The sequence below is a fragment of the Acanthopagrus latus genome, chromosome 3 (genome assembly GCF_904848185.1).
Source record: "Acanthopagrus latus isolate v.2019 chromosome 3, fAcaLat1.1, whole genome shotgun sequence".
NCBI classification, from domain to species: domain Eukaryota; kingdom Metazoa; phylum Chordata; class Actinopteri; order Spariformes; family Sparidae; genus Acanthopagrus; species Acanthopagrus latus.
The window spans coordinates 2,495,951-2,510,000 of record NC_051041.1 but is presented as its reverse complement, the minus strand read 5'-3'; the positions used below and the strand labels follow the sequence as shown (position 1 = coordinate 2,510,000).

Genomic DNA, 14,050 nt, shown 5'->3' with positions numbered 1-14,050 from the left:
ACCGGAGTGGCACCGCGGGAGACGCTGCTGAATAAATGATACGCGCCTCCTCGCTCGACACAGCGCTGAGTGGGCTCCAGCAGACCGCAGGTTGTTGAGAAGTGTGCAGGATTCACATGAACCTTTTTTCTGAGCATATTTCATCAGAAAATATGTCTTGTGTTGTTGAAATATGGGCTGGCTGTCAGATTTATTTATATTGTGGTTATGATTTGATAGAAAACACTTGAAAAAAACAGGTTAGTAGAGTAAGAGCAAGAATTTTAAGATGTTTTTAAGGTAAAAAAAAAATTAAAAAAGACTCAATAAAGGCTAAAAAGAGTTAGATTAGCTGGTAAACACAGTGCAACATGTAGCAGGCAGCTGATATTACACTCGGGAAGTTGGTAGAGACCAAAAAGGTGCAAAAACAGGAGTGAAGAAGAAGACGGTGAAAAGTAAAAGCCTCTTGAGTCATCAGTTATATTCTAGTCTTCAGTCAAACACTGTCTCGAACGTCTCGGTTTGTTCATCTGCTTACTGGTTCTTCCAGTTTCCTGTTTCTGAATGACGAACAGAAAAAGACAGAAAACATGAACTATCGCTGCTATAAACAAAGAACCAAACCATCCAAACTGTCCAACTTTAGAAGACAAATAACTATAAATCCAGCAACACTGTAACAGTAAAGCACCTGCTGCACCACAGACACAGAGGAAACCATCTCGATGTCTTTTACACGATGAATAAATAATAGATTAAAGCGAAGACTTTGCTGGCTGGTTTCATGGCAGATTTAATATTAACAGTCGTAGTTTGTCATGTCAGACTTGCAGTTTAAACACAGTGGAAGTAACTCAAGAAGCAACAGTTTGAATTATTCACGATGTGTTTCCTTCACAGCAGACAAGAAGAAACTCTTTAAAAGGGGTGAAATGTTTTATTTGAAGCTGTTGGAAAACTTTACGTCTGAATCTCATCGGTCCTCTTTCTCTCTGTCTTCTCAAAGAAATGGTCCGGACGGCCACTCCCTTCCCCATGGTGTCCCTGCTCTTCGTCTTCACGGCCTTCGTCATCAGCAACATCGGACACATCCGGCCGCAGCGCACCATCCTCGCCTTCGTCTCCGGGATATTCTTCATACTGTCAGGTACCGCGGACACGTGCGGCTGCATCTTCCTCCTCCTGCACGGAGAGTCTTGTTAATTAACTTGAGTCGTATTTATTTTCTGTGCGCAGGAACAAGTCGAAAAACTCACAGAACATGAATTACGCTCCTGTGGAACAACTCGTGTCTCCAGGCTTTTATTTCTTGTCACGGTTTGTTTCCATATTTTCCAATTACTCCGCCGCGTGTTGTCATCGTCGTCGTCGTCGTCGCAGCAAAGCAGCCTGGGAGACAAAATCCTCAGCTGTGGGGAGAATGTGTGGAATGAAAAACTCTGTGGAAAACAAACATGTTTTCCAGGAGGAGAAAACAGCGTCTTGCTCAGGATATTTATGCAAAAACTGAATGGGACAAGTGCTGCTTCCTGTGAGGAGGACTTTGTCCCGCCGCTCTCAGAGGTTTATGAGCTGTGATTAAACGTGGACTCTCCTCAGCTGCTCTTCAGTCTCTTCCTGCCTCGCTTTAAATTGCAGGCTTTACACTTCAGCACGGTGACGATGAGAGACTCCAACTCGTCCTGTTACGGCAGATAAAAAAAGAAAAGAAACTTAAAGAACAGCGCTGCAGCAGAGATTAAAGAACGGCGGAGGTTACACTTTCTTTTATTACTGTTTGACCTTCATGTCCCCAAAAACTTTTTATTGCCTGGTTGGAAAAAGTATTTTTCTTTGACGCTCTGCAGCAACACGAACACTAAAAAGTTTAAGGCTGGTTGTCTCTGAAGAGCAGGATGTATCTGTGGAAGTGAAAGCAGATTAAATCACAGCTACATGTTATATTACCACAGTGTGTGTGTGTGTGTGTGTGTGTGTGTGTGTGTGTGTGTGTGTGTGTAAAGATGACAACATTAAGCCTTCACTCATCTGTAGAAACAGGAACATGGTGTTGAATAATAAGGAATTACTCTGACAAAGATGAAAAGCAGCGAAGTGGCAACTTCCGATTTTAAAATAAAACTTCCTGACGAACAGCTCAAATATTATGACGTACTGACTTTTTGGTTTTTCAGTTAGGTTGAGGAAGCAGCTCACGCTTTGGGTTAAAATCATTCAGTTCAATCTGGGAACTTTCGTAAGGTGAGTTATGAAAGTTACATGAACTCCATCATTTAACCAATCGAACATCTCAACAGACTTGGACTTGACACTGGAGAGGAACCTGCAGCGTCTAACTTCAAAGTGCACGTCTGTATTTGGACATCAGATGGTTTCAATCTAAACTGAGAACAAAATGTTTGACGTTGAGCGGCAGCATCAGGATCGTGGAGTTTCATTGTGTTCATCGTTTGTCAGATGAAAAGATGACTGAGGAAAAATGTTCACGTGAGAAGTTTTCCATCTTTACGCTCTGTCACGGTCGGCGACTTCCTTCCTCGCTCTCTGACGCAGGATTTCTCCGGGTTTAGACGTTTCTGGAAACACTCTGGATGGTGTATGAACACAACTCCACAAAATATATACAGATTTTAAGACTCTGGTCGGTGCTTTGTGCATCCACCCGTCCAGCTCAGCCTCCTCTTTATCTCCTCTATGCAGTGCAGGCGGTCACACTGTCTTGATTTGAAGAGCCGTTGCCAGGCGGCGGTCTGTACATCAAATTAATACAGGAAAGTATTTTGTAGGAGACGGAGCCGGTCATGCATGAGAAAAGAGAACTTGCAGGATCGAACGAGTGAGGAACTTTCTCGAAACAAGCGTCACATCAGGACTGCAGGAGCAGACAACAGAGAGGAGGTCCGACTGGATACCTGCGTGAAATACGGCGAACTCATCCCTCACCTGCCGAGCAGAGGAAGACGAGTGAGCTTGTTAAAAGTCAACATCTTTCAAGGTTAATGATAAGAAGTGGACGGAGCAGCTCCTGTCTCCGTCTCCCAGCTGACAGCCTGTCAGAACTCACCTTGTTCTCTCTGCTGGCTGAGCAGCCGACGGGTTTTAACTCCATATATAATAAGTGCTCTCTGCCAGGACGCTGCAGGGCTGCACTGATTGGATGTTTCGCTGCAGGTTTGGAACAGTCTGGAAAGCGGCTTTGTGTTAGTTTGACGTATCAATCAGGAGGTCGGTTTGCTTTCGGGACGTCTTTTCTGCTCTGAGACCCCAAAAAAAATCTCCCAGAGTCCGAGTGCAGTAAGTGGACCGGACGGCAGGCTTCAGTATTCCAGACACGTAGCTGAAAGTGGAAAGTTACCGGCTGAAATGTTTGATCATATTCTTTTTATAGACGCTGCCGTCCACATGCTGATCCGGGAACGTGTTTGTTTGGTCTCTTAGCTTGAATCCCTCGTGTTTGTTCCAGACCGTTTCAACAAAACAACGTCGGCACGAATCAAAGCAGCTCCGCACAGAACAGAATCCTTCAGGTCCAAACCTGTGGCCGGTTCAGCTCTCTCTCTCTTCATGGCCAGGATGAGTTCAGCCTGTGAGTTAAGCACATTATTACATTTCTTTATGCTGCAGCTACGACCCGCCCGTCTAACAAACACGCTACACTAAAAGTTCCTCAGTGGAAACGACAAAAGAAAGTAAAGTTTCTCTCTCAGGTCGACGTTTGCACCTGTGATCCGTCTTCCTGTTTCGCTGAGGATTAACATTCAACTGAACAAAGTCTCCTTCTGTCACGCCGCTGACAGGTTTGGAGCTGTGATGTCTGTCGCCGGGCTCATCAGAGTCGGGTCGGGACGGAGAGTCTGCAGCCAGCAGGGTGACATCACTCCCTCGTGTCGCTGCAGCGCGGCGGGGTGACGTTTTCCGGTCGGTTACCTCGAGCGTTCCGCTGATGGAGCGGATGTTGGGGGTTTTTTGGGGCCTCGTTAGTCTCTCTCTCTCCTCCCAGCAGACAGGATGACATCACCTTTTTGCATGAGGGAGCTTTACCTCACAGATGCTCGCTTAGCATGGTGGACTGCTGACTGGACATTTGGCCAGACGTGACGACCGCGGTGTCACAGAAATGTCACCGAGCCAAGACGGAGAGACACACGCACGCAAACGTGCTCGTTTACTGCAGGATTAACACGTCTGCTCACATCCTGTCACCATCAAGACTCTTCAGCTGAGCTTGTTTTGTACATCTAAACATTTTATAATATTTGCTGCTGTCGGACTGTTTATGTTTGAACTTTACTGCTGTTTTTTGTTGTTTTTTATTCTGACAGATTTATCTGAATACAAAGTGCATTTACAAGACGTGCAGGTACAGATGAATGTCTGTGTGCAGATAAATCACTGAGCAGATTCACTGGCACTCAGTAAAGTTAAAGCATTTACACATGATGATATAAAGTTCTGGTGCCGACGTCCTAATAACTCTGACAAACTGCTTTGAAACCTCTGCAGAGAAAACATCTCCTGAAACCTTCAGCAGTCCACTTCAAAATGTTCTCAGTTCAGAAATGAATTTATTTTAATAAGAGCGAGAACAGAAATCATAATTGGATGAAGAAAATGTGTGAATACTTAAAATTTGACTCCAATAAACAGAAGCGCAGCGACTGTCACCGCTCAATATAATCACAGCTTTGAAATGTACAGAAATGTCGAGTGTCCTGCAGCCCTCGGACCCTGAACGCTTCCTTTATTTATTCAGTTACGTGTTTTTAGGTAAAATATAATATTTAGTATCTCAGACATTATGTTATTACACATTGTAAATTCAGTGTGATCACATGTGAAAACCTTGATTTGACACTTTCATGTTATAAATTAGTTTTTAATTTAAAAATAAATAAAAAAATTTTTATGAATGTTGCAGTTTGACAATAATAAGCAGATTAAAGATGTGGAGCGTTCTTCTTCTCCTTCTTCTTCTTCTCCTTCTTCTTCTTCTTCTTCTTCTTCTTCTTCTCCTTCTTCTTCTTCTTCTCCTTCTTCTCCTTCTTCTTCTTCTTCTTCTTCTTCTTCTTCTTCTTCTTCTTCTTGAGGATAAAGTGAGAGACAGAATAAACATTTTATCTTCCACAGATTTGTTTGCAGCTTCTGAGATTCGCTTTTCATAACACGAAGAAAAGAATCGAGCCGAGAAATCGATGATCTGCGTTTTCTCATCTGAAACATCTCGACAACAAAACACTTTTCTCTTCTGTTTCTTTTCTCTTGTTTACCACAGAAGAGACGCTGTGATTATGTCACACAGCAGCAGCAGCAGCAGGCAGAGGGAAGCAAACAGAAATCACTGGTAGTTTAAAGTGATTTTACAGGAAACACGCAGCAGTCAGCATGAAATAAACTGCCCGTCGTGGATGAACTGCTGGTCTCTTGTGAACCTCGAGGCGACAACATGGAGGCCGTTCACCAGCTGTTTGTGTTCCGTCCTTCCTGCAGTCATTTCTCTCCTGCGACCCTGTCTCTGTTGTTTGCCCTCTCTGGTTATTTTCCCTCCTCACCCTCTGTGTGAATGAGTGTGTGTGTGTTTATACACACATGTCGTCCACACAGCGAACACCAGGAGGATGTCACAGCATTCAGCCGCAACGCTGCCATCTGATGGCCGACACCGGGAATTACAACTCTTACAAGTCAGATCCACCAGTTCGACGTGTTCTCTGTGTTTTCTGTGATGAAATGCTTGAGTTTGAGTCGACGTGAGAATACATTTGAATCTTTATCAAACATCTTATCTGTGTTTGTAAATGTAGTTTATGTTGGATGCACCATGTAACGTTTAATGCAGAAGGTTCTCCAAGAAAACAGATGATGGACCAAGTATTTTTGAGGCTGTGAGCTGTCCCACTTCTTCCTCCTCCTTTCTGAACACACTCCTTCCTCTGCAGAGGATTTATATTACTGCCAGAAACCACGGAGGCTTTTTCTTTTCTTTTCCTGCAGCTGTTTATCTGCTGCATCACTTCGTATTGTCTGACTTTGGAGCAGAACAACAGAAATGTGTCCGTGTCCTCTGCCAGCTCTCTCCGAGCCGTCACTTGAAGCTTTCCAACAAATCCTCCTGCGTCGAGGACTTCCTGTCTCTCTTGCTTTGATTAGTCCCAGTTTTTTTTTTAAACAGCTGTGACGGCAAACAGTCTCACTGCTGAACAGGTATTTCCAATCAGGAGCAGCTGGCGCTCGGTGGGTCTGTTTGCAGACGAGACTTCTGTGTTTCTGCAGGTTTTCTGAGTTGTTGTTGTCGATCGGTTTTGATTGTTACTCTCGTGTTCAGTCGGATACGTCTGTCCTGTATCATCAACCTCCAGTCTGCTGTGTGTCTGTTATTTTGTATATGAAATATGCACAACTCATCTCAAACAAGAACGGTTTTACAACTAGATGCAGGGACACTGAACCGACCTCTGGGCCCTTAAATACTAACCGTGACTTAAAGATCCAGTGTCGGAGGATCTTGTAATCTGAGTTTGTAATCTGCAACCTTACTGCGACTAAATCCCATCGGCACTTTAATTCTGGATATCAAACATTTCCAGAATCATGTGTCGCTCTTTAAAATTCCTCCCATCAACATGTCTGAGCTCTCAGCAGAGACACTGACTGAACTGAAACTGATGCAGAAATGTCGGCTCTGTGTACTGCAGGTCCGGTATTTTGACCACTGATGGCTGTTTCTGCAGGATTACGAGTCGGACTGTCTTCTTCCTGCAGCTACTGTCAGCTTTCAGTGTGGAGACGCTGTAGAGAAACAGCCACAGATGTAACAGTGATGCAGCTGTACCGACACCACATCAGCTCCTGTCCACAGTCATTACATCCTTTTCTTTCAGCTCCGTCGGAGAGCGACAGGTGCCGAGGAAACGTTGGCACTTGAAATTTGTGACTGGCTGTACTGGTGCAGGAGGTGCGGGCTGACCGGTGGGCCTGGTTGTGCTCTGACTTGTAGCAACATGTTTGAGGAGGAGCTCAGCTGAGCCTCCGAGACGCCCCGACACACAAGCATAAGTCCGGCTTAACACATTTCCAAATGAAAGTCCGTCCAGACTAGAGTTTAATTATTTCTTTACTGTTCGGCACAGTGGTGTGTGTGTGTGTGTGTGTGTGTGTGTGTGTGTGTGTGTGTGTGTGTGTGTGTGTGTGTGTGTGTGTGTGTGCGTTTTGGGTGTCAGAGTTTCGCTGCTGGAGGATTTTGGAGGTCAGCGGCGGCTGTGGTTAGTCTGTCGACACGGGAGGAAGCACTGACACACTCCTAATGAGGGTTCACAGTGTGTCATTGAGGACGTGTGTGTTTATGTGTGTGTGTTGCGCACCGACTTGACCGCGAGCTGAAGTGCACATTGTGTGTGTGTGTGTGTATGTGTGTGTCTGTGTGTGTGTGTACATGTCCTTGTTTATCTCTGTGCTGCAGCTCAGCCTGTTGTCGGGGTTCTCTCAGCCTATTTACAGTGCAACCAGGACACGTTATCATTAGCTTCTACAGCTACAGAGCGCACACACACACACACACACACACACACACACACACACACACACACACACTCACAATAATACAGAAATACAAAGAGACTAAAGCCCCATTCAAATAGGATTGGTATTACAGGGTAGCGGGGGTAAAGCCACATTAGCCTCGCACCTCCTGCTTCTCTAGTTATTTGTGTTTTGTTGGACTGTTTGTGACGGATGAAGGACACAATAAAACTAAATGTCCTTCTCAGTCCGTTGAGCTGCTCTGACGTCTCCTGTATCTGGTTTGTCTTTGGCGTTAAAACCTCTGAAATGAATCCTCTGTTTGTCTGGTAAACCTCACATCAGCTAACAGCGTCTTTCCTCTTTCCCTCTGACACATTCACACGGCGCTCTGTGCTCCTGTTGGTCCATGTTTGGATGTGTTTGTCCATCAGGATCGTCTACAAGACCTGTTGCACCCTCCACCCAGTTTAATATCTGTCTGATGAGGCTGTTATCAGGCTGATAGCATGTAGCTGTAGAGACACGGAGAGGATCAGCACCGTGGACAGAGCTTACACAGAGCTGACTTTCATTTTAGGATGTGGAGGCGACGGTGATGGAGTTCGAGTCAGCTGGTGACCACAGTTCAGGTCTTCTGTAAGCGTGACGCCCCTGGATATTTTTCAAGGAGACCTCGAGACATCTGAGGCAACATTTGTGGATGTTCCTAAGTGTTTTTTGTGCTTTAAATTAAGCAGATTATAAGCAAAGCCTTGTGACGAGAGAAGAAATGAAAAAAGTTATCTGTGGATTTGTAGAAATGTACATTGCCAGTATTTGTTCTGGCGGTTGGGTTGAATTATATATGACTGTAAATGTATTTGTGGTAATAAATTGTGTGTGTGTGTGTGTGTGTGTGTGTGTGTGTGTGTGTGTGTGTGTGTGTGTGTGTGTGTGTGCAGGTCTCAGCCTGGTGGTCGGCCTGGTCCTGTACATCTCCAGCATCAATGACGAGGTGATGAACCGACCCAGAGAGCCGGAGCAGTTCTTCCACTACCGCTACGGCTGGTCCTTCGCCTTCGCCGCCTCCTCCTTCCTGCTCAAAGAGGTGATCGAAGAATATGCGATACACACCAACACACACACACACACACACACACACACACACACACACACACCAACGTACATGAATGTTTGAGTGTGCTGCACACAGACAATAGGCAGAAGCTCTCGTGCAAACAAACTCACCCTGCAGAGGTAAACACACAAACGCACACAGGTCATAGTGATGTGACACTAATATGTACTGATGCTCAACATTTACAGAATCTGTGTAACAATAGACAGACGCGCACACACACACACACACACACACACACACACACACACACAGATTGTTTGAAGATCTGTCTTGGATGTCGACCAAACCCCCGTTTAGCTAAACACACTCCAGCATGTGTGTAAACACAGACGCACAAATCGCTTGTGGCTTTGCTGAAAATGCAGACTTATTCAGCTAAACACACACACACACACACACACACACACACACATTTATAAAGTGCCTGCATAGGAGCTCGTCATCCTGCCGGCATCAATATTCATAAATGTTAATAGCTGGAATACTTGAGGGCAGCAGCAGCAGCAGCTCTGTCGCAGCTTCGTATGCATCAGAATATTCCTCCGTGGGAGGGGCTCTGCTGCTCCTTCTCCTCCGTCCTCCTTCCTCTTCTCCTCTCTCGCTGCATCTGTCCTTTACTTTCATCTTGTCTCCTCTCTTTTCTTTTTATCTTCACTTCTTTAATCCGCTGTCCCTTCGCCTCTCCTTTCTTCTCGTCTTATCTCCTCCTCTCCTCTCTCGGCTTCTGTCCTGGTATCTTATCTCCTCTTTGTTTCTTCTTCTTCTTCTTCTTCTTCTTCTTCTTCTAGCATTTCTCCCTGTTTCTGTCTTCTTCTTCTTCTCTGATCCGTCCCTCTCTAATCCTTTATTATATCTCCTCCTCCTCTCTTTCTCCCCACCTGTCCCCTTGTGTCCTTCTTTGTATGTCCTCCTCTCTCTTCCTCCTTTCCTTTTTTTTCTGTTTTCTCCCCCTCTGCTCTTGTTCTAATCTGCACCAGAGCTGCAAAACATGGGGTTTAACACACACACACACACACACACACACACACACACACACACACACACACATTCATCAGCATCCTAAAGTTTAAAGGCGGTTGTCGCGCCGATGTTGTGGATGAATAGTGAATGAGCTGCGAGCATTCGGCGGATGCCCGAAGTGAAAACATGAATACATTTGTGATAATGGCTCATTCCACCGAGGAGTGCCAAGCCGCTTTTTGTCAACTCTCTGCAGAAACGACTACAGATTGATTTAATTTGGTCTCCTCCTAATGGAGCCGTGTTGCAGTTTAGGACGACGGCGCCGATTCTGATGTTTTATAAAAGCTTTTTCGCGTCGGAGAATTAGCTGAAAAGTCTCATTTCGATGGTCTCGTCTCCCCGCATCTCAATTTCCGTCTCCCATCAGACACTCTGATGCCCCGAGTGATGTTTTCATCCATCTATCGGATCCACTTTATTCACGCAACTGTCTGTCAGAAACTACATATAACCAGATCTGTTAAAAACACGTCGAAGTACAAATAAAACTGTAGCTAGAAGACTAAACTATTTATTTGATTTGACAGCAACTTCTCGGTCTCCTGTGGCGAATATATCTCCAGTACCCGCCCGTCTAGCTGCATCTCAGAGCGCTCTCAATATACATAAAACATAAAACACAAAAAAGAGCATAACAGAGCAATAAATGCTTTGTAAGAAGATGAAGCGCCTGCCAGGAGTAATAAAATACGAGAAGCGAACAGCCAAACACATTAAAAGCAACGCGACCAGACCGTCCCCGGGGCTTCAGAATCCATCAAGCTTTGTTAATTAACGGAAGAAAAATTCAACTTTTTACTCATGAACAATTATAACCTGCATCTGGATCCACTTCTGCTCAACCATACATATATATAAAAAAAAAGCTTTTTTTCAGCCAAGTAAGTGTGTTATTTGATTAGAAAGCGGACGAGTGCTGCATCTCTATAAAGTTTGGCAATTTGTGAGAGTAAAGTTTGAAAAGGTCAGTCAGAGTCGATGCAGCAGAGACCAAGTCATCCTTGAAGAATCCGTGTGTCTGGGCTACGACAGCTGCTGAGTAACTATGAAAGCACGAAATAAAAGCACGTTGTCAGCTCTAGTTTGCAGAGTAAAGAGATTATAGGATGGCTGCAAGTTTTCTTTCAGCTCACCTGTGGCCAGAAAAATCCATCCATCCATCCATCATCTGTACACATTATATGTACGCCGCTTAATCCTCTGCAGGGTCGCGGGGTGGCCAGAAAAATGTCATTTGAATATTTTCATAATGGTTCTTAAGAGTTAAGAGCAATTTCCTGGAAAACGATTTTGATAAAAGGCGACTGACTCATCCTGCACTCAAGGGCGTGTGCTCATTTCATTTCCACACTTTCTAAAAAGCCAAATGGGGATGAATCTGCGGCAGATTACTGATTTTCACTCCGATGTCTTCAGCTGCGCCGCCTCGACTCTTGAACGATAGCTTTTCTTGTCGCTAAACACATGCTAACTGCTGCTGACCAGCAGCCGCCTCGTGAACACCTTCAGGCTGGTTTGCCAGAAGCCAACCAGGACGAGACGACCACCTCGGTGCCGTATACTTCCTGTCGGCTCCCGGTCTCAGAGACTGTGTTGTTCTGTCCTGGTTCGGCCCAGTTTGCTGGGAACTGCCAGACCGGCTAGAGTCAGCGCACTGCTAGCTATCAGCTACTGTAAACGCCACTTAATACCCACAATGAGTCCCTAACTAGCTGCCTGTTTTTGTTCCACCTAAAGCTTCACGTGAACTCAGGTAAAAGGAATCCAGCTAATCTTTTCTCGTCATCGTGTCTCGCTGTCTGTGTCTCAGGGTGCAGGAGTGATGTCCGTCTACCTCTTCATGAAGCGTTACGCTGAGGAGGAGCTGTACCGGCCTCACCCCGCCCTCTACCGCCCCCGCATGTCCGACTGCAGCGACTACAGCGGCCAGTTCCTCCATCCGGACTCCTGGCCTCCACCGCAGCGTGGCCGCAGCGCCTCCGAGGTTTCCTCTGACATCTCCATCCAGCTCAACCAGACGCCGCCGCAGCCTCCACCCAAGGGGGGCAGCAGCTCCCAGCCGACGCCCTCTTCCTCTGGGCCTTCATCGGCGGCCAGCTACCAGCTCCAGCCGGCCTCCTCCTCCTCCACCTCCTCCTCTTACCCTCACCCCCTCCACATGGCCGCCACCTCCACCCTAACCAGGGCCTCCCACGCCCATGCTCACCCCCACCCGAGCGGGCCCCCGCCGCAGTCCCTGCCCATGGCGGGGCCGCCATCCGCCGTGCCTCCTCCCCGCTATCACACGCACATGCGAATGAGCGCCTCGCCATGCTAGGCTACATACGCAGGGAAGGGGAGGGAAGAAAAACACAACCGGGGGGGGATTAGATTGGCTCCGTTACAGCTCTTACACACCACGAGACGACACACACACACAACCACACAAACACAAATCCTGCATCCTCGGAGTGTGTGGGAGGAGGGATGCAGCAGAGAGAGGTTTAAGGAGATCAAAAAGGAGGAGAGAGGAGAAAGGAAAAGAGGGGAGGAGAGGAGAGGCAGGTGGGCGGAGGGATGACTCACTGCCGATGTCGAGGCCGAGACGAAGACAGACACTTAACAAAACTTTTGACACGCTGGGAGGGAACATGGGAGGGGAGGAGTGACGGGATACGATGATTAGTAGCAACAAGACGTTTGTGGGGTTTCTGACGGGTACATTCATCATCAGGGCCGTGATACACAGGCGACAGTGTGAAGCAGCACGGGACACAGGAACATGAATCATTTCCAAAACGCCGACCATTCACAGAAAATAAAAAAAATAAGTTGAACAGCGTATCTGGATATAAATGAATACTCCTGTCGTCAAACAAGGACGATGAATACCTACTTAGAATTTGTTGTTTTCTGTGATTCCTGGACATGGTTGGGAGGGTTCACTTCATTTCGATTATTCTTTTATTTCTTTCTCAATAAATGAGAGTGCAAAAAGACGAGAGCACCTGATCTATAAATCTAAAGCTGACTGCTGTCACTGTGGTATTTGTTTCTGACGGACTTCATAAATGTTTTCAATCTGTATTTTTTTTTTTATGTGCTGGTCACGTTTTTGTCTTCTTGTCACTTCCCGACCTTGTTCATGGAAAACTGTTTGAAAAAGCCAATATAATATAAATATTCTGAATAACCAGTATTGCTTACAACTTTTGCCCATGTACCATGACCTCCAAACACAACTGCTATACACACAGGTGAGATATCAGAGGTGAACTGTACATGCATAAAGATTTATACTTCCGTTGTATAGAAATTCTCCTTTCTCCCCTCCGACTCTCTCTCCCTGAAAAGAATATCACAAAAACGTTTATCCTGTCTGACTATCACGGGGTGTAAATATTACAGTATGTTTTAGGTGTTTTAGCTATTGGATTTTCTAAGCAGTTTGTATTTCGAGAGGGAAGCTTCGGGGATGAATGTTTAAAACATTTCGTGCAATTCCGGTGCAGTTTAAAGAAAAAAACGCCCTCTGGTGGGAGCTTTCAGGAGGCTTCTGTAAAACACTTAGCACTGACCGAGCAGGGACTGTCTTGTTTCCGCCCCCCCATGCACAATCAAAATGGCTGCCTTTGGAGTTGTGATGCTGTTGCCACGTGTACATAAAGATACATAAATATATATGAAGTTGTGAGAAGGCAGACGTTTGAAAAGCCAGGTTCAGATTTGATTCCATTTGAATCCATTCAGGTCAGAAAATATTATAAAGTTCTACATTAACCTGACAAAGTATGTGACAGTAAAAGTAAAGTGTTACGTTAATTTTTGTGACGACGTGCTTCCTGAGTTGACAGATTCGTAATGGAATCCAATTCTTCCTGGTTTTTTATACAGGTTAAATGAGGGTTTATATAAAGACTATATATAAGTAGAGACACGGCACTTTGATGAACACGAGCTTACATGGGAGGCAAACTGAAAACCTGAGTGCACCACGACGGATGGCTTTGCATTCCAATTTACGTCCTGTTATTAATTATTAATGCAATCAGCTTAGCTTACCGTTAATTAGAGGAAGATTATGCTCTTTTTTTCCCAGAAAATTCCACACAGTATTTATTTCAGAGGTGATACGAAGAAAATATTGTTGAATGTCGCTTGGAAATACCTGAAAGTTCAGCACTTGTCCACGAAAAATGTCACGTTTACATTTCATGCCATGGCAGGAAGTCGTGTGACATTTTTGTAGTGCAGCAAAAGAAATAACGGTGTGTTTAGAGCCACGAAACTGTATATATTAGCAAGATGTCTGCACGTGTTTGTGGGCAACAAAACTGGATAATTTAATCCACACATGATCTCTTCCAAACCTCTGCTAGTTTGTCATTGTTGCAACATGAAATTTAACTAAAAAACACGTCAGTTTTC

General features: G+C 45.3%; 1 protein-coding gene across 4 annotated transcripts in view; it reads left to right on the top strand.

Annotated features, from left to right (window-relative positions):
• Window positions 1-12,634, top strand: part of cacng7a (calcium channel, voltage-dependent, gamma subunit 7a) — a 29,128-nt gene extending 16,494 nt beyond the window's left edge. For all 4 annotated transcript variants that reach the window (XM_037089149.1, XM_037089156.1, XM_037089161.1 and 1 more), the window contains 3 exons: window positions 989-1,129; window positions 8,442-8,587; window positions 11,454-12,634. In XM_037089149.1, coding sequence (XP_036945044.1) covers window positions 989-1,129; window positions 8,442-8,587; window positions 11,454-11,960 — 794 coding nt within the window. In that variant the 3' untranslated portion in view covers window positions 11,961-12,634. The remainder of the gene's footprint in view (window positions 1-988; window positions 1,130-8,441; window positions 8,588-11,453) is intronic.
• The last annotated feature ends 1,416 nt before the right edge of the window (window positions 12,635-14,050 follow it).